Source organism: Papio anubis, chromosome 2, assembly GCF_008728515.1.
Source record: "Papio anubis isolate 15944 chromosome 2, Panubis1.0, whole genome shotgun sequence".
NCBI lineage: Eukaryota > Metazoa > Chordata > Mammalia > Primates > Cercopithecidae > Papio > Papio anubis.
This window is the reverse complement of record NC_044977.1, coordinates 33,466,898-33,486,761: the sequence shown is the minus strand read 5'-3', so window position 1 is coordinate 33,486,761 and position 19,864 is coordinate 33,466,898. Positions and strand designations below refer to the sequence as shown.

The window sequence follows — 19,864 nt, the reverse complement described above, 5'->3', positions numbered from 1 at the left end:
GCAGGTTGAGGCTGCAGTGAGCTATGATTGCACCACTGCACTCCAGTCTGGGCAACACAGCAAGACACTGTCTCAAAAAAAAAAAGAAAAAGAAAAAAAGATAATTTAAATAATCTTATATAATATATACGATTATATAATAATAATAATTACATAATAATATATAATAATAATTATATAATTATATAATAATAATTATTATTATTTTTTAAATGGAGTCTTGCTCTGTTGCCCAGGTTGAAGTGCAATGGTGCAATCTCAGCTCACTACAACCTCTGCCTCCCAGGTTCAAACGATTTTCCTGCCTCAGCCTCCTGAGTAGCTGGGATTACAGGCGCCCACCACCACGCCTGGCTAATTTTTGTATTTTTAGTAGAGACGGGGTTTCACCATATTGCTCAGGGTGGTCTTGATCTCCTGACCTCGTGATCTGCCCGCCTCGCCCTCTCAAAGTGCTGGGATTACAGGTGTGAGACTACGCGCCCAGTCCTATTACATAATTATTATGTGAATATTAATACACCATTAAAATCAAAGTCTATTCTATGCCTAAACAATTAGGGTTTTAAATAAATGTAGCATCAGTTAAGATGGTAGAAAACTGTTACATTTCTTTAAAAAGAAATACTATGTTCTGCTTTTTTATCCCTGAATCCAAGTTAAAAACAAACAAAAAACCTTCAAAAATTATAGGAGTTATTCAAAACTTACATATTAAATATCAATTGTTTAATTACTTAGGGCACTAAAACTGGGCAGCTGTCATATAAAAATAGAGCCACTCTGCAGGATCAAGTTCAAATGATACTTACAGAGGTATCATAATTCCCAGGTGGAGCAATGTAAGTTACAGTTCCTCTGTTTCGTGGGGGTAACATGATTTTGTGTTTGATAAGCGAGTTCTCATTGACAATTCCATAAATGTCTCCGCCAGTGATATGACTACCAACCTAGAGGATAAATGTATTTGCTGTTTAATTTTCAAATAAATGTCAAGTAGACTTGCCCCTGCTGCTATAATTTAAATCATTTACTTGACTTATCAATAAAACATTAGTTCTAAAATCCCACAAAGTAGAGTTAAGAAAAAATTTAAACTATGCTTCTGTAGTCTATTTTTATTTGGACTACCAGTACAATGTAGTTTACTAAACATTCATTTTATATTCTTTCAAGAACTTCAGAAATTCTTGGCTACACAGACATACCCGTAGGTTTTTGCAAGGTGTAAAGTCCCATTTGATATCTCTGCTAAGAGCAGACACGTTTACTCCTCTGGGGATGTAGATGCTTTGGGTCTGACTGCTGATATCCGACAAAGGTCTTTGAATACCATCAAAAATGGCTCCCATAATGCCAGGACCAAGCTCTACAGAGAGGGGTTTACCAGTGCGAAGTACAGGATCTCCAACAGAAACACCAGCTAAAAACAGCAGCTAAGGAAAACCTACTATGAAGGTTTAAAGACACTATTAACAGGAAATACCACAGTTTAACAAGGAAATGCCACTCAAGAAGTGAAAACAGAAGTTCCCAAACTTTCTCAGTTCACAGGATTTGTAGTGTTTTCAGTAATTTTTTTCAGTGTCCCAGGACAAAAGATATATCTAACACTTGCATTTATTAAATAGTTATGTCTAAATAACCTAATATGTATATATGTCCTAACAACTGAGTAGCAATTTGAGAAAAATATATGCATAAGTTGAAAAAAAAAGAATATTAATTTCAGTTCTAAATATCCATAATTCTTATGAATGTATATGCCCTTGGGGAACTATATAATTTTCCAATCTTGGAATCAGATTGGAAACCTGTTCCATTTTGATTTTCACATTATACTTGCTTTTGTAGCTTAGCAACTGCCAAAAACTCAGCTTTGCAAAGATATGACATCACTGACAAAAATATAGTACAGCAACATAATGAAACTGTTTATTATCTCAAGCTACTAGTTCATGTGGTGTCTGACAATATGTCTAACATTCCTGTGTTTGCCTCAAAAATTTTAAATATCCTGGCACCACATGAGTTTGCTGCAGCTTCTCAGAATGCCTCTGCAAAGTTTGGAAACCACAGGGCTAAAAATAGAAGCAAAACCCTCTCGTTAATACATTGCTTCACATATACGGCTAAGGAATCAGTCCCCTGATAAGGGTATTAGTACTGGGACAAAACCTAAAATCTTAAAAATAAAGTTATTTTGAAAACATACAAATAAGAATAAAACATATAAATAAGCATAATGAGTCCACTTTATTCTCACACATTTGTTGACAGGAGTAAAATCAGTACAACTTTTCCTGAGAGCAATTTAGCAATATTTATCAAAATTCAAAATGGGTAAGTCTTGACCTAGGAATCCAACTTCTGTGAATTCTTACTATACTTATACTGTAGCACTGTTTATAACAACCAAAGACTAGAAACCAAAACTTCTATCATTAAGATATTGTTAAGTAAATAATGGTACATTTATATGATGGAATTATTATACGGCTGTAAAAAAAAAAGAACCAGAGTTATCATGAATTCCTCTAGAAATATCTCTAAACTATGTATTTTCATTTCCAATTTTGATTATGAAAATCTTCTGAACAACAACAAAGTTGAAAGAATTTTACAGTGGACTTCCAATCTCTACCAGTTAGATTCTACCTTTAGTATTTTACTATATTTATCACATATCTATTTATCTTCTAGAATACATATACTTTTAAGTGAAAAAAAGCAAGGTGTATAACAGTACATATAATATGCTATCTTGGGAGGCCGAGGCGGGTGGATCACGAGGTCAGGAGTTCAAGACCAGCCTGGCCAAGATGGTGAAACCCCGTCTCTACTAAAAATACAAAAAATTAGCTGGGTGTGGTGGCACACGCCTGTAATCCCAGCTACTCGGGAGGCTGAGGCAGAGAATAGGTTAAACCTGGGAGGCGGAGGTTGCAGTAAGCCGAGATCGTGCCACTGCACTCCAGCCTGGGCGACAGAGCAAGACTCCATCTCAAAAAAACAAACAAACAAAAAACAAATACATATAGAGAGAGAAAAAGGAAAGAAAAATACAAATATTTGTATTTGCTCATGTCTGTAATTACTAAACTAGAAGGATATACAATAAAGGGAGCTATAAATGTGGTTGCATGTGTGCATGGAAGTGTGTATGTGTTTTGATAAATGGCTAGATACAAGACAACAAAGGCAAGGAGGGTTGTCACTGTTTACATTTTCATTTATTTTAAATCTTCAAGCCATGTAAAAGATTAAACAAAATATAAAAGTAACAATAGAAAAAATATTTCTGATTAGTTACGATTTCATAGCTACAAAAACTTCTGTTTTTATTTAAAATTTTTAGATGATTTTGTTTTAAATTGGCACCTAGTACTATAGAGAGACTAGTTATCTGCATGCATATGTTTTAGAATGGCAAAAACATCATACCAAATAAATCTTGATTAAATACTCAAATAATTAATGCTGATTTTGAGAATCAAAGTAAAACACATATAGAAGCACTAAAAAAGTGATTCTTCTTCACTAGGCTTAACCCTTTATGCTTATTTTTCATAGAAAATTGAAAATAAATACTATGTTTAAAAGCCAAAATTATGATAACCAAATAGTAAAGCTTTCCTAGTAATAAAACTGAAATGTAATACGTCACTCAGTGCTATTATGGTGACCAATTTATTTGTGGACTTACTATTTTAAACCGAAATCATAATTGGAGAATTTTAACTTCACAAATCAATATTGTTATTCTGTTTACGCTTTCTTCTACAGTATGTGTCCCACTGAAGAAAAAGTTCAGTTGATCCCCCTGAAGTTCATGAATTACTGAAGCAGTAAGAGCAATGAAAGTTCAGAAGATACTAATTTCTTAAAATAAGAATATTAATTCATAGTACCTTTCTCTCTTTCTGTAACGTACTCCTGTATAATTTAGGTCTCTTCACAACACCAGCATTTCATGCTTCTAATAACATTAGTTGTTGCTGCTTTGCTGCTTCTACCTTTGGCTTAAATCCTTACTTTTTTTTTTCTTTTCTGAGACAGAGTCTCACTCTGTCGCCCAGGCTGGAGTGCAGCGGTGCAATCTTGACTCACTGCAACCTCCCTCCTCCGGGGTTCAAGCGATTCCCCTGCCTCAGTCTCCCGAGTGGCTGGAATTACAGGTGCCTGCCACTACGCCCAGCTAATTTTCGTATTTTTATTAGAGATGGAGTTTTACCATGATGGCCAAGCTGGTCTCAAATTCCTGACCTCAGGTGATCCGTCTGCCTCGGCCTCCCAAAGTGCTGGGATTACAGGTGTGAGGCACTGTGCCTGGCCTAAATCCTTAAATTTTGAAATATAGAAAGTGGCAGGAAATTGAGCCAAAAAGGATACAAGTTTCTTCATACACCTGAATAGTAGCCATGTCACCCTCCAATCGAATAATCTCTCCAACCAACTCGCTGTGGCCCACTCTCACCAGCTCATACATGGCTGCACCCGCCATGTCACAGGCTGTAACCACTGAAGAGAACAAAAGACTATTTTGATTACTTAAAACTCTAGTGTTCTGTGAATAGTCACAAATTATTAAAACACCCAATAAACCCAGTATCGTGCCTCTCTCATATATTCATAAGAAGAATAAAAACCTACTATTGAACATACTGGTAGTTTCACATAGATACATTTTTAGTGTATAATATAAACAGATAAGCCAAAGATTATTTATTTACATAATATACATGAAAACTTTGCAAACATTTCAAGTTCTGCATGGCAAACTTACCTGGTAGGATTCAAGTATGTTCTGAGAGTTGCTATGATATATGGAGTGAAGGCTTTGGAACAATAAAAAAACTTTTAAAAGTAGAAATTGGAATAAATGGTTTGGCTAGTAGTATGGTGGAATGCCACACAATTATCACTTTGCTATGCTGTTACCATTTCCTTTGAGAGACAGACCTAAAGGAACATCTTTACTTTCTAACAACTTACAGCAGTGGTTCTTAGAACTATTCTGGGACATGGACCCTTTTGAAAAACTAATAATAGCTCTACTAGAAAAACTCACACGCACATCTACAAAATTTTTTTCATAGGCCATAAGGATATTTACAATCAGTCACCACCATTGGGTAAGAAATTATCAATGGAATTCCATTTACTGAACTTACTATTTTGGACCATGTTGTCTAGTAAGCAAAAATTACTTTTCTAGCAGGGAGGAAAGGAAAAGTTGCCATATTTTTAGACACGTGTAAGAATAAACCAATTTTTAATATTTAGCCTTGTGATACAACTGATTAGAACTATATAACAGGTAATACTTCAGTGGAAACTATTAAAGTTTTATGAGTTAATTAACCTGTGTTAAAACAATGAAGACTTATTCATTCTGTAAATATTTACCTCTATACTGATTACTTAAGAATTAAGATGCACTGAAATACCAGAGATAGTGAAATTTAAAAATCATATTTCATAAGCCAAAAAAGGATGCCATTGTTCCATTGCCTTATTAAGTACTTAAGAATTAAAAATTGCAGGAGGCAAGGGGAAGGAGAGCATTAGGACAAATACCTAATGCATGTGGGGCTTAAAACCTATATAACAGATTGATAGGTGCAGCAAGCCACCATGGCACATGTATACCTATGTAACAAACCTACACTTTCTGCACATGTATCCCAGAACTTAAAGTAAAATCTAAAAAAATTTGTTTTTAAAAATTGTTTCCAGGAGCAGTTTACTACACAGTTTCACAGAATATTTTTTCCTGAACTCTTTGATGTTCTTTTGCTTTTTCTCTAAAAGTTCTTGGGTTTAGCCTGTCCTTCCTAAAGACCCTTATGATCATTGAGAGGACAATTATTTCTCTGCATGGCAAAAGATACTGATAACCTTTTAATGACTTGCCAATGAAATCAAGCTCAAACACCAAGTTCTTGGGGGAGAAAAAAGGGGACAGTGACTGACAGTTTTCATTTGCATAAACATCAAAAAACTGTCATCACCACTACTGTAACTGGAACAAGAAAAAGACTATATAGCATGAGGTTTGAAGGATAATACATCACTAAGCAGGCTTTACTTAGAGAAACTGTGACTGTGAATCACATTTTGTAGAGGGAGTATTCAATAACAAAACAAATACTGGCGCAAGATTTATTATTTAAAAAGCAGCACTCCACGTTTTGGCAGAATGGACACAAAGTTTGGGTACTAAAACTTCTTTCCCACAGGTAGTTAATAAGACACTTAACCATTCAAAAAGTTTCATAAATGCAAAACGCAAAAGCTAGTATTACTGAGAAATGCTTTGAGCATTTGAATTATTAAAGTTCAAAGCAAATTAACATTTACTGAATGCCTGCTATATGCAAGATATTACATATTAAAAGCAATATACTTCATAGTTTTTTTACCTCAAATTTAACAAAAAATTAAGACACATAAAACTGAACACTGGTTGAACATTTACATAATTATAAACAGGATATCACAAAGCAGCACCTCAATAATTATCAAATTTAGATAATCAATGCTAGATGAGCCCTTATGATACAGATTCTACTTAAGTCTTACAGTCACTATGAGATCTCCTAATAACAAATGGAATTTATGCAGGTAAACAGAAAGTTGTATATTTCTATGTAAAATATTTTGAAAAGACATTAATCAAAGTTAGATATCCTTATTTTGAGATTATGATGTATTACTTACCAGGTCCTGAGACCCCATGCACATAACCAAATGTGCTTTCTTTATCTTCATCGAGTATTTTGGGTAGCTTGGAAAAATCCATGTTGGTTTACCTATGGTAAATAAATAAATAAATAAGCTATAATTATAAACCCTAAAGCAAAAGAACCAAAATACAGGTAGTCCACTAAGATGAGACCACTCTCATCCTTGGTGTATTCTTGAGTTATTATACTTCTTCAAAGTAGAATATAAAAATTTCCTTTTTCTTAATTTGAAACAATTTTTAAGAGGCTCTCTGTCACCCAGGCTGGAGTGTGGTGGTACAGTTATATCTCACTGCAGCCTCAGACTCCTGGACTCTAGCAATCCTCCTGCCTCAGCCTCCCAAGTAGCTATGACTACAGGTGTGTGCCACTACAGGACACACCACTACAGGTGTGTCCCAGCTAGTATTTGTTTGTTTTTGAGACAGAGTCTAACTCCACCACCCAGGCTGGAGTGCGGTGGAAGGATCTCTGCTCACTGCAACCTCTGCCTCCCAAGTTTAAGCAATTTCTGTGCCTCAGCCTCCAGCGTAGCTGGAATTACAGGTGCATGTGACCACGCCTGGCTAATTTTTGTATTTTTAGTAGAGACAGGGTTTTGCCACGTTGGCCAGTCTGGTCTCAAACTCCTGACCTCAAGTGATCTGCCCACCTCAGCCTCCCAAAGTTCTGGGAGTATGGACGTGAGCCACTGAACCCAGCCAAAATTCCCAAAATGTAGTTAAAACTACCCTATTCCTGGATGCTCAATGGTTATATCACAACTGAATTATATCTCTATGTGAGGTATTTCATAGGAAATATCGATAAGTATAACAAAAAAGTAAAGTTTTTTCAAAGATTTATCCACCCCTACAACAAGCCCATCCTCAATGACCTCTCTGACTTATCCAACTACTCTTCCACTTAATCATGCTGCAGATACATTCTGAACTCTTTGTCAGTTCTCAAAAACATAAGCACATTCTACCTCAGGGCCTTTGAACAGGTTGTTCCATCTGCTTAGAATGTTCTTCTCCAAGGTATCTGCTCCTACACCTCCTTCAGGTCTTTTTTTCTAACACGGTCTGGTTCCGTCAGCTGGGCAGGAGTGTAATGGTGTGATCATGGCTCACAGCCAACTCAACGTCCTGGGTTCAAGAGATCCTCCCACCTCATCCTCCCTAGTACCTGGGACCACAGGTGTGTGCTACCACATCTGGCTAATTTTATTTTATTTTCTGTGAAGACAAGGTCTCAGTATGTTGCCTAGGCCGATCTTAACCTCCTGGGCCCACCCAAGTGATTCTCTGGCCTTGGCCTCCTGAAGTGTTGGGATTACAGGTGTGAGTCACCATGTTCAGTATCCCTTCGGATCTTTACTCAAACATCACCTTTTCCATGAGGCTTCTCTGTCCATTTATTTAAAACTGCAACATCCTCCCTCCTTCCCTACTTTATTTTATACCACAGCATTTTTAACAATGTAACAAATGATATATTTTACATTTTAAAAGTATTTATTTATTACCTATCTTTAAATTTTAACTAGGAATGTTTTTCCTTCTTTTAGTGGAACACACAGAATAGTTTAAGAAATTCATTTCAACCTCTTACTTTATAGATATACAATCTAAAAAACATGAACTATCCAAGTTCACATTGAAAACTGATAACAGATTCCAAAGGAGAAAGTTTATTTGTGACTGCTGGTCTACCTTAATAACTATTACCAATTGAATGAGGGAGATGAAATACATGTACACTTGAAAAGCTAAATAATGTCCAAAAATAACCACAAAGAGTCATAGATCAGTAAGTGATAAAGTACCAAATAATACACCCTTATTTACTAAAAGTTCAAAGATTAGAATGTTTAGAGAAGACATCTTGAAGGTCAGGTAGAATTTGCACACGGTAGAAAAAGAAAGGTAGCAAAGACACTGCGGAGGGTAGAGGGGGTGCCAATAACAAAAGAATGGAGAAAAACATTCAGGAATAGTGAACAGACCAGCCTGACTGGTATAAAAGACTTATATTAAAGCAGCAGTGGGAAACAAGGATGTAAGGGTAAAGACTAATTTGTGGATCTTGAACTGACTGCCAAAATAACAAGTGGACTTTATTCTATAAACACAAGGAAATCAGTGAAGATTGAGGGACAACTATTATGAGAAGAATGGTATTCAATTACTTTAACAGAATTAAAGTAGGGTAGGCAGGATAAGTTGAAGCAGCTCAGGAAATAGGTAAGGCTTGAATGTCAATGGAATTCCATTTATTATATGTTTACAGAGCTTTTGAAGCTTTAAATAGCTGTATAGTAAAACAAAATTACTTAAATGCTCAACTGAGGGGCAAACACCACCTTGGGAACAGAGGAGAAACTGATTCCAACTTGAAGAAGTGTAGACCAATATGGATGAAGTATAGTGAACAAGTAGCTGTAAAGTAAGTTTTTGTTTCTTTTTTCTTTGAGACAAGTTCTTGCTGTCACGCAGGCTGGAGTGCAGTGGCGGGATCACGGCTCACTGCAGCCTTGACCTCCTGGGCTCAAGTGATCACCTCAGCCGCCCCCATCCCCACCCCACCCAGTAGCTGGCAAGACAAGCACATGCCACCGCACCCAGCTAATTTTTACATTTATTGTAGAGACAGGGTTTCACCATGTTGCCCAGATTGGCCTCAAACTCCTGGGCTCAAGTGATCTGCCTGCCTCAGCCTCCCAAAGTGCTGGGATTACAGACATGAGCCACTGCTCCTGGCAGAAATTTATTAGGTTTTTTGGCTTCCTGAAGACACAGTAGAAGAAGTCATTAAGAGCAGGCATAGGACTGTAAAACATTGGAATCTAAAGAGACAGAACGAGACCTTCTAGAAACTATGAGATAATACAGGGGAAAACGGAAAGAAAATTTAAAGACAAACATATTTAATTGGACAACAGGTTGGGAGGAGTCTTCAAAGAAGTAGTGAACAAGTGAATGAGGTGAAATTTCAATCTTCAGAAAATCAAAGATTTTCAAAATCAGAAGAAACTGACAATCATACATAGTCTAAATTCCTCCCCAAATATGGGTATTTCCTCTATAGCATTCATGATACATGGTCATCTGCCTATTAAAGTGGAAACAGCATGAGATCATGGGTCAGCAGACTTGGGATCACATTCTGGTCCTACCAATAACATGCTGCAGAACATCTTGGACAAATCTAAATCTCTTAATATCTGCATTTGAAAAACAGTAATAATGCTACCACCTACCCCAGACTTGTGATTGCCTTACAAATTTGCTTAAATGTTCCTTGTGTCTGGGTGAGGTTGCTCATGCCTATAATTCCAGCACTTTGGGGGGCTGAGGTGGGCGAATCACCTGAGGTCAGAAGTTCGACATTGGCCTAGCCAACACGGCAAAACCCCGTCTCTACTAAGAATACAAAAATTAGCCGGGCATGGTGGTGGGCACCTGTAATTCCAGCTACTCAGGAGGCTGAGGCAGGAGAATTGCTTGAACCTGGGAGGCGGAGGGTGCAGTGAGCCAAGATTGCACCACTGCATTCCAGCCTGGGCAACAAAAACAAAACTCTGTCTCAAAAAAAAAAGTTCCTTGTGAAATGTAATATGCTTACAAAAATGTCATCAGTAACACTATTTGAATATAGGTCCTGAATTTGGAAAAAGCCATTCTGTTTTTAGAAATACTATCTCATATCCAAACTAAATCTACTTCCCTTAACTTCTATCCTCTGGCCCTATTTTTTCCAACTACTATAGCCACACAAGGTATGTTTCCGCTCCAAGCAAATTCTCTTTAGTGCTTTCCACTGTCCCTCAAAGCATAATCTTTTCAGATCCCTCACTCCTGAAACTACCCTTTTCTAGAAGTATTTCACAAGGTCAGTATTTCTTTTAACTAGTACAAATAAAACAACATTCTAGACGCTGTATGATTGAGTACTGAAGAGTACTACTTCATTTATTCTGAATGCTGCCCTTTTTTTTTTTTTTTTTTTTTTGAGACAGGGTCTCACTCTCACTCTGTCACCCAGGCTGGAGCACACTGGTGCAATTTCGGTTCACTGCAACCTCCACCTCCGAGGTTCAAGCAATTCTTGTGCCTCAGCCTCCTGAGTAGCTGGGACTACAGTGTGCGCCAGTATGCCCAGCTAATTTTTTATTTTTAGTAGAGACAGGGTTTCACCATGTTGGCCAGACTGGTCTCGAACTCCTGACCTCAAGTGATCTGCCCACCTGTAATTCCAAAGTGCTGGGATTACAGGCATGAGCCACTGTGCCTGGCCCTGAATGCTTTTTTTTTTTTTTGAGACGGAGTCTCGCTTTGTTGCCCAGGCTGGAGTGTGGGGTGCAGTGGCACAATCTCGGCTCACGGCAAGCTCTGCCTCCCGGGTTCACGCCATTCTCCTGTCTCAGCCTTCTGAGTAGCTGGGACTACAGGCGCCCGCCACCATGCCTGGCTAATTTTTTGTATTTTTTAGTAGAGACAGGGTTTCACCATGTTAGCCAGGATGGTCTCGATCTCATGACCTCGTGATCTGCCTACCTCGGCCTCCCAAAGTGCTGGGATTACAGGTGTGAGCCACCACACCTGGCAAATGCTTCTTTTTATTGAGAGACAAATGCCACGGTTTGAAGACTTTGAATTTATAAGTTGTGTCCTTAGGCAAATCAAATTCTTTCATCCTTTTGAGCCTCAGTTTCATCTCTAAAATCTAATGGGGTTTTTGTGAGGCATCTAACAGTATCCCTAACAGAAAAGTAATACTGATGACTACTAATTTTGTTCTGTTAATATAAGCTAAGATAGCCTTTTTCTAAAGTGTCCAGTGATTCTTATCTTGCTACCAAATCTAGTAGTTCTTATCTTGAACCAAATCTAGTCACTCAGCTAGTTTTTTTGGATTTCAGAGAATATACAAGAGCATACCAAGAAATTTCCCTGCTTATAGTAGACTGCTATAGCATCCTGTTTCTTGTTCACATTCTGGGATGGGGTACATAGTTCTTATCTTGAACCAAATCTAGTCACTTAACTAGTTTTTTTCCCCTAGTTATCAGGTGTATTTTATCATAACTTTATTTTCTAAGACCAACTGTATTTTTTTTTAAGCATTGATGATGTGCCACCTGCTATATTATAGATAGAAAATATAATGACGTAAGACACAATCTTTCCCCCAAGGATCTTCTGGCATAGTGGGATGAAAAGACAAACAGGTAGTTATCATAAGGTGATATATGTGCTCTCTTAGGAGTACTATAGGCTGGACATCTAGAAAAGCATAAAGCAATGGCATCTAACCTAGACTTGGGTAAGATGAAAGTGACTTAACAGGAGGTTAAGCTGAGACTTGGAGGGATGAACAAAGAGGCATCAAAGTATCTAATAAAGCTTCCCTACAGATGGTTGAAACCTGTGGTTCAGGAAGGTATTCTAAAGTTTATGAGGGAATAATGATGTCTGTTCTGGGTTTTTAAAACGAGTATTTATATACTTTCCCTTTAAGACTAAACAGTGCATGCCTCTAAATGTATGAGCAATGATTAGCGGAAACCAAATGAGTTTGTTCATGACTCAGCTGTCTTGTGGGTTTAGCAGTCAGCTGGAAAATCCTAGCCAACATGAGAATTTTAATGATTCTATGCTTTTTAACTCTTTAATTTTTAGGCACATATTATTTAATTTATGCCAAAGACAGCAGACATTAGGAAGTGACATCATACTAACAAGAGAACCTAGAGTCCTAGTGATAATTCCACAAATTTACATAAAGATAATTGTCGCCAGATCCATAAATTTGCATTAATTTGGTGAATATTACTGTATTAGCAAACCAAGATGACTGTCCTTTTTAAAAAGCCAATATTGGCCAGGCGCAGTGGCTCACACCTGTAATCCCAGCACTTTGGGGGGCCAAGGCGGGTGGATCACAAGGTCAGGAGTTTGAGATCAGCCTGACCAACATGGTGAAACCCCATCTCTACTAAAAATACAAAAAAATTAGCCGGGTGTGGTTTCGCGCGCCTGTAATCCCAACCACTCAGGAGCCTGAGGCAGGAGAATTGTTTGAATCCAGGAGGCAGAGGTTGCAGTAAGCCAAGATCACACCACTGCACTCCAGCCTGGGTGACAGAGAAAGACTGAATCTCAAAAAAAAAAAAAAAAAAAAGGCCAATATTAAGTGGAGAAAAAAATGATGATGATTCTGAGTAATTTAATTTTCTCTACTCCATTGTGTTTATACAGAGAAGTGGTTGTAAATATATCCTGAAATCTGCTCTTACCACATCTTTCATAATAATTATGAAAACACGAGTTTTAAAGTGTAAAATTCCAAGCATTTTTGTCCATTTTGATGTTTTAAAATATTTACATTTTAATCTGCTACAGCAACATGGATCTTTTATATTTCCTGTGCTCCTGCCTAGAATGTTCTTTTCTCTAGGATTCATTTATTAACATCATTCATGTCTCTGCTCAAATATCCCCAGTCCAAAAAGCACTCCCATAGTGATTACTGAATAACTAACAGCTGTCAGCCCTTCAAGGTCAGCCTCAGATGCTGACAGCTGCCTTGCCTGCATTCACACCACTTGCAGGGCAGTGTGCACCTGCTGAATGGACACAATGAGGTACAAAGGCCCAGCCATCTCAGCCTGATGCAGGATACTCTCACAAGCAACACTCACTCCAGATCTCTCCCACTGGGTAACTGAGGCTCTGTGGGACTTGCACTGCATTTCAACTTCTTCTTCTGCCCAACTCTGCTTCCACCCCCTTCCTTTCAAATGTCTTGATTCAAGTAAACATCGACGTGAATAACCACTCTATCTACTCCATCCCAGAATGTGAACCAGAAACAGGATGCTATAGCAGTCTACCGTAAGCAGGGAAATTTCTTGGCATGCTCTTGTATATTCTCTGAAATCCAAACAAGTTTTATACTCTACTTCATCTCATACAATAAATTTTGTAAGACAAATATGTACCTCGTAAATATATACACTTATGTATCCATAAAAATAAGAAACTAAAAAAAACTGAAGAAAAAAAAGAAAGAAAAATATCCAAGTGTTTTCTCCCCACAGTGAAATAAAAATTACTCATCACGCAGACATACTATAGTGACCTGATGACTGAATATGGCTAAACATAAAGCATTTTGGTAAGCATGGTCATACAACATACTAATTTGTTTATAACTCTTCCTTATTATCTGTGAATAGTTAAAAATACCCCACTAAAACCTTCTGCTTCATCATTGAATGCTCATGCTTCTCAGTGAAAAAGAATAGGCTTTTAAAAATATTAAAACAATCTCCTAGAACACCAACTTTCAACAAGCAAATTATACTGCAAGTTAGATTATATTGAAAGTTAACTTTTTTTTTTTTTGAGACCGAGTCTCCCTCTGTCGCCCAGGCTGGAGTGCAGTGGTGTGATCTCAGTTCACTGCAACCTCCGCCTCCCAGGTTCAAGCAATTCTCCTGCCTCAGCCTCCCAAGTAGCTGGAATTACAGGCATGCGCCCCAACACCCAGCGAATTTTTTTTGTATTTTTAGTAGAGACAGGGTTTCACCTTATTGGACAGGCTGGTCTTGAACTGCTGACCTTGTGATCTGCCCGCCTCAGCCTCCCAAAGTGCTGGGATAACAGGCGTGAGTCACCATGCCTGGCCTGAAAGTTAATTTTATCCCAAATCTCTGTAAGGTCCAAACTATGATATGATTTAATGCTACATAAAATAGCTTTACAGGCTATTTAATAACTCCTTCTTAAGACAATATACACCTACTGATTTTTTTTTTTTTTTGAAACAGAGTCTCAGTCTGCTACCCAGGCTGGAGTGCAGTGGCACAATGTCGGCTCACTGCAATGTCCACCTTCTGGGTTCAAGCAATTCTTGTGTCTCAGCCTCCCAAGTAGCTGAGATTATAGGCACGAGCCACTATGCCTGGCTAATTTTTTGCATTTTAATAGAGACCGGATTTCGCCAAATTGACCAGGCTAGTCTGGAACTCCCGACCTCAGGTAATCCGCCTGCCTTGGCCTCCCAAAGTGCTGGGATTACAGGCATAAGCCACCGTGCCCGGCCTATACAACTATTGTTGTTCTCCAACATTTAAAAAATAAAAGCATGAGGCCAGGCACGATAGTTCATGCCTGTAATCTCAGCACTTTGGGAGGCCAAGGCAGGTAGGTTACTTGAGGTCAGGAGTTCAAGACCAGCCTGGCCAACATGGTAAAATACTGTCTCTGTCAAAAAATACAAAAATTAGCCAGGCGTGGTGACGCAAAACTGTAGTCTCAGCTACCTGGGAGGCTGGGGGAGGAGAACTGCTTGAACCTGGGAGGTGGAGGTTTCAGTGACCGGAGATTGCGCCACTGCACTCCAGCCTGGGTGACAGAGTGAGAGTCTCAAAAGTAAATAAATAAATAAATAAAAGCAGCAATACTTATTACATACTTTCGTGAAAGCAGTGCGGTATGCACAGATGCACTCATAGAAAAATCAAATCAATGATTATATTAAAATGTTGCCTTTAGTTGTTATGACTTCAACCTTGTTTAAGGGTAAAAAAGTAAACGCGGCCGGGCGCGGTGGCTCAAGCCTGTAATCCCAGCACTTTGGGAGGCCGAGGCGGGTGGATCACGAGGTCAGGAGATCGAGACCATCCTGGCTAACATGGTGAAACCCCGTCTCTACTAAAAATACAAAAAACTAGCCGGGCGTGGTGGCGGGCGCCTGTAGTCCCAGCTACTCGGAGGCTGAGGCGGGAGAATGGCGTGAACCCGGGAGGTGGAGCTTGCAGTGAGCCGAGATCGCGCCACTGCACTCCAGCCTGGGCGACAGAGCAAGACTCCGTCTCAAAAAAAAAAAAAAAAAAAAAGTAAATGCAACTTACAACTAAGATTCTTTGGTTACAAATTATAGGAGTGCCCCTCTCCACCCCATTTGTGAAAGATTTAAACAAAAACAAAAACCCTGTGGTAGAAGAGGAAAAATCCAGAAAGGCAGCATAGGCAACCCATCTGAGTTAATGAGTCATCAGTCTCTCCCCAACAAGCACTGCAGAACACTGCAGTGGCAAATAACACCAGAGGAAAAAATTTTTTTCTATAAGGTCCACTCCAAATTGCTGCTGGTTAGCGCAACTGGTAATTTCATTATTTCAGAAATTATTCTTTTTACTACCAGAGTCTTGGATGATATGGCTGCTGGGGGCAAAGAAGAGGTGATACATAAAAGTTAAACACTAAGATTCCCAGGTAATATTTACTCACATACAAAATCCTGGGGCACTTCATTGATAATGAAGCATTATTTTGATGTAACACTTGTTACATTAGAGTGTAATGAAAAAATACATTCTATCTAATTGATTAAAGACTATCTCTGGAAATCACAGATTTTTAAAAATAGGTTCAGAAGAATCTAATGGATTATAATCACTTACTTATTTTCACACACTGTTCATCTTTTTATAGAAAGGGTTCTCAAATCTGTTTAATATTTTTATGTTTGGTCAGGAAGTTATAGAACAGGTGGAATTCCAGCAAATAACATTACCTTATCATATTTTTAGAGTATCGTACTAGTCATTTTGTGACACTCTCTATTCATCTCCTTCAATCCACCTACCTAGCAACCCTATTAGAATGGCTTATGTGGCAGATTTATTTCACTATGTATATTTAGTTTCCTGATTTTTCCTTGCCAACCAAAAGCCAACTTTGTTCAAAATTTGGTAAGTCTACTACTATAATTCCAGTTCCCTCGACTGCTTTGGAAATAAGCACATAATAAATGATGTTCTGACCAACAAGAATTAAGGCAAAATCTGTTGGAGATGTTTTGGAAATAATTTCTTTGTTCTTTTAAAAGATACAGGCAGCTGGGCCCAGTGGCTGTAATCCTAGCACTTTGGGACGTCAAGGTGGGTGGATTACCTGAGGTCAGGAGTTTGAGACTAGCCTGGTCAACATGGCGAAATCCCATCTCTACTAAAAATACAAAAATTAGCTGGGCATAGTGATGTGCGCCTGTAATCCCAGCTACTTGGGAGGCCGAGGCAGGAGAACTGTGTGAACCTGGAAGGCGGAGGTTATAGTGAGCCGAAATCACGCCATTGCACTCCAGCCTGGGCGACAGAGCGAGACTCCATCTCCAAAAAAAAAAACGATACAGGCTATGAGAAACAATATTGTCCTTTGGGATTTGGTCATCTGCCTGGGACATCTGGAACTGTGGCAGCCATATTAGGACGCTGAGGGAGCTAAGCAGGCAGCCCACCTTGCTAAGGATGACAAAACAGGAAGACAAAAGACATCTGAGTCCTTGTTGCCTTCATTGGCACACTCAATTAACCAACACAACAAGAAAGGACTTTCAAAAATAAATATTTTTATATTGTACATATTTCATAGTGGTTTTTTAAAAATAAATAAACCAAAAGGTTAAGAACAAACATAAGGTCATCAGTGAAGTAGTCCATAACAATTACTAAGGTGGACTACAATGAAATGTGTAGAAAAAAGTAGGAATCAAAGAGTAGAGAAGAACAGCAAAGTCACAGCTGGCAAACTGGACTAACAATCAGGAAAAATTTATTCTTATTGGAATAAAATTATTTGAGGACACACACACACACTCTTCTATTTCAACTGTGTATCAAAAACAAACGCATTCCTGAAAAAGAAATAGTGACGATAAAAGCTAGTCTGGACACTTAAACTGGGAATGGAATACTAAACATACTTAAGGTTCATCAACAAGCTTGTCCAGAAATGATTTTTATGTCACTTTTAGAAATAGATTCCTTTCCAGCCAGGCACGGTGGCTCACATCTGTAATCCCAGCACTTTGGGAGGCAAAGGTGGGTGAATTACGAGATCAGGAGTTCAAGACCTGCCTGGCCAAGACGGTGAAACCCTGTCTCTACTACAAATACAAAAAAATTAGCTGGGTGTGGTGGCAGGCACCTGTAACCCCAGCTACTCGGGAAGCTGAGGCAGAGAGGAGGTGGAGGTTGCAGGGAGCTGAGATTGCGCCACTGTACTCTAGCCTGGGCAACAGAGCAAGACTCCATCTCAAAAAAAAAAAGAAGTAGATTCCTTTCCCCTCAAATTTTTTTAAATAAAATTGTGTGATATTAGGTGAAACAGTAACAAAATACTGTACTGAGTGTACAAGTTCCACAGTATCAATGTATAGGCTAGAAGCCTATGGTCAATGGAAAAACTGATGTACAGATTCAAGTATCCCTGCCCTCAAGGTGCATATTATATCATTTTCCTACTTCCTCCCTTTCATATGGCATAGTGTCTTATACAGCAGTAACTCAGTAAAATGTTCTGAAATTAAAAAGAGATAACATCAGGCTGGGCGTAGTGGCTTACACCTGTAATCCGAGCACTTTGGGAGGCTGAGGCAGGTGGATGAGGTCAGGAGTTGGAGATCAGTTTGGCCAACATGACAAAACCTGGTCTCTACTAAAAATACAAAAATTAGTTGGGCATGTGCCTGTAATCCCAGCTACTCGGGGGGCTGAAGCAGGAGAATTGCTTGAACCCAGGAAGCTGAGGTTGCAATGAGCCAAGATCATGCCACTGCACTCCAGCCTGGGCACCAGAGCAAGACTCCGTCTCAAAAAAAAAAAAAAAAAAAAAAAAAGACATAACATCAACTACTATTTGTTAAGCATCACACCTGTATTTTGCGTTAAAAAGCAAACATCTCTTTAACTCTTAACAATAGTCCTATGAAATAGGTATTATTTAATTCAGAAATAGGGGACAGAACTAAAGACTGATGATGACCAGATTTAGTCTGATCACAACACCTAGGCATTTAATAAATAATTCAAAAGACCTTATTTAGACAGTTTTCACCTTTAGCTATTAGGTTGGTGCAAAAGTAATTGCCACTCTGCCATCAAAAGCAATGGAAAAAACTGCAATTACTTTTGCACCAACTATACCATTTTTTAGAAAAGAAAGCCATGTGTCATGGACTAAGTGTGTCCACCCAAAATTCACATTTTAATTCCAACCCTCAACGTGATGGTATTAGGAAGTGGGGCCTTTGGGACATAATTAGGTCATGAAGGTGGAGCCCTCATGAATGGGATTAGTGCCCCTCTAAAGATGATCTCTGAGCTGGATGCAGTGGCTCATGCCTGTAATCTCAGCACTTTGGGAGGCTGAGGCAGGAGGATTGCATGAGTCCAGGTGTTCAAGAACAGAATAGGTAACATAGTGAGACCTTGTCCCTACAAAAAAATTAAAAAATTAGCAGGGCGTGGTGGTGTGCGCCCACAGTTCCAGCTACTCAGGAGGTTGAAGTGGAGGACTGCTTGAGCCTGGGAGGTTGAGGCTGCACTGAGCCATGATCGCACTGCTGCACTCCAGCCTGGGTGACAACAGTGAGACTCTGTCTCAAGGGAAGCAAAAAAAAAAAAAAAAAAGAGAGAGAGAGAGAAAGGGAGAGATGATCTCTGCTCTCTACCATGTGAGGATACAAGAAGATATCCATCTACAAGCCAGAAGGAAGCAGGCTCTGACCAGACACAGGATCTATAGGCACCCTGACCTCAGACTTCCCACACTCTAGACCATGAGAAATGTTGCTGTTTAAGTCACATAGTCTATGGCTATTTGTTATAGCAATCAAACTAAAGACTTTTTTTGTATTACTTACTGACCCTATGTTAGAATGACAATGGATAAGATGCAGGCAAAAGGGAGAAGATGAAAAAAAGGTGACATAATGGGTCATTCACAAACTAAGGAGTAATTAGTAGAACAAGAATTGACTGTTCCTAAATTACCCATCTCCTTTTTTTCGAGATGGAGTCTTGCTCTATCACCCAGGCTGGAGTGCAGTGGTGCGATCTTGGCTCACTGCAACCTCCGCCTCCTGGGTTCATGCGATTCTCCTGTCTCAGTCTCTCGAGCAGCTAGGATTACAGGTGCATGACACCACACCTGTCTACCTTTTTTTTTTTTTTGTATTTTCAGTACAGATGGGATTTCACCAAGTTGGCCAAGCTGGTCTCAAACTCCTGATCTCAGGTAATCTGCCCACCTCGGCCTCCCAAAGTGCTGGGATAACAG

At 38.8% G+C, this 19,864-nt stretch overlaps 1 protein-coding gene across 2 annotated transcripts in view; it reads right to left on the bottom strand.

The window, feature by feature from the left end:
- Window positions 1–19,864, bottom strand: part of ATP6V1A (ATPase H+ transporting V1 subunit A) — a 63,393-nt gene that overhangs the window by 25,062 nt on the left and 18,467 nt on the right. For both annotated transcript variants that reach the window (XM_009200002.3, XM_003893942.3), the window contains exons 2-5: window positions 6,724–6,815; window positions 4,393–4,521; window positions 1,209–1,423; window positions 813–950 (exon numbers count right to left, since the gene is read on the bottom strand). In XM_009200002.3, the coding sequence (XP_009198266.1) occupies window positions 813–950; window positions 1,209–1,423; window positions 4,393–4,521; window positions 6,724–6,805 (564 nt within the window). In that variant the 5' untranslated portion in view covers window positions 6,806–6,815. The remainder of the gene's footprint in view (window positions 1–812; window positions 951–1,208; window positions 1,424–4,392; window positions 4,522–6,723; window positions 6,816–19,864) is intronic.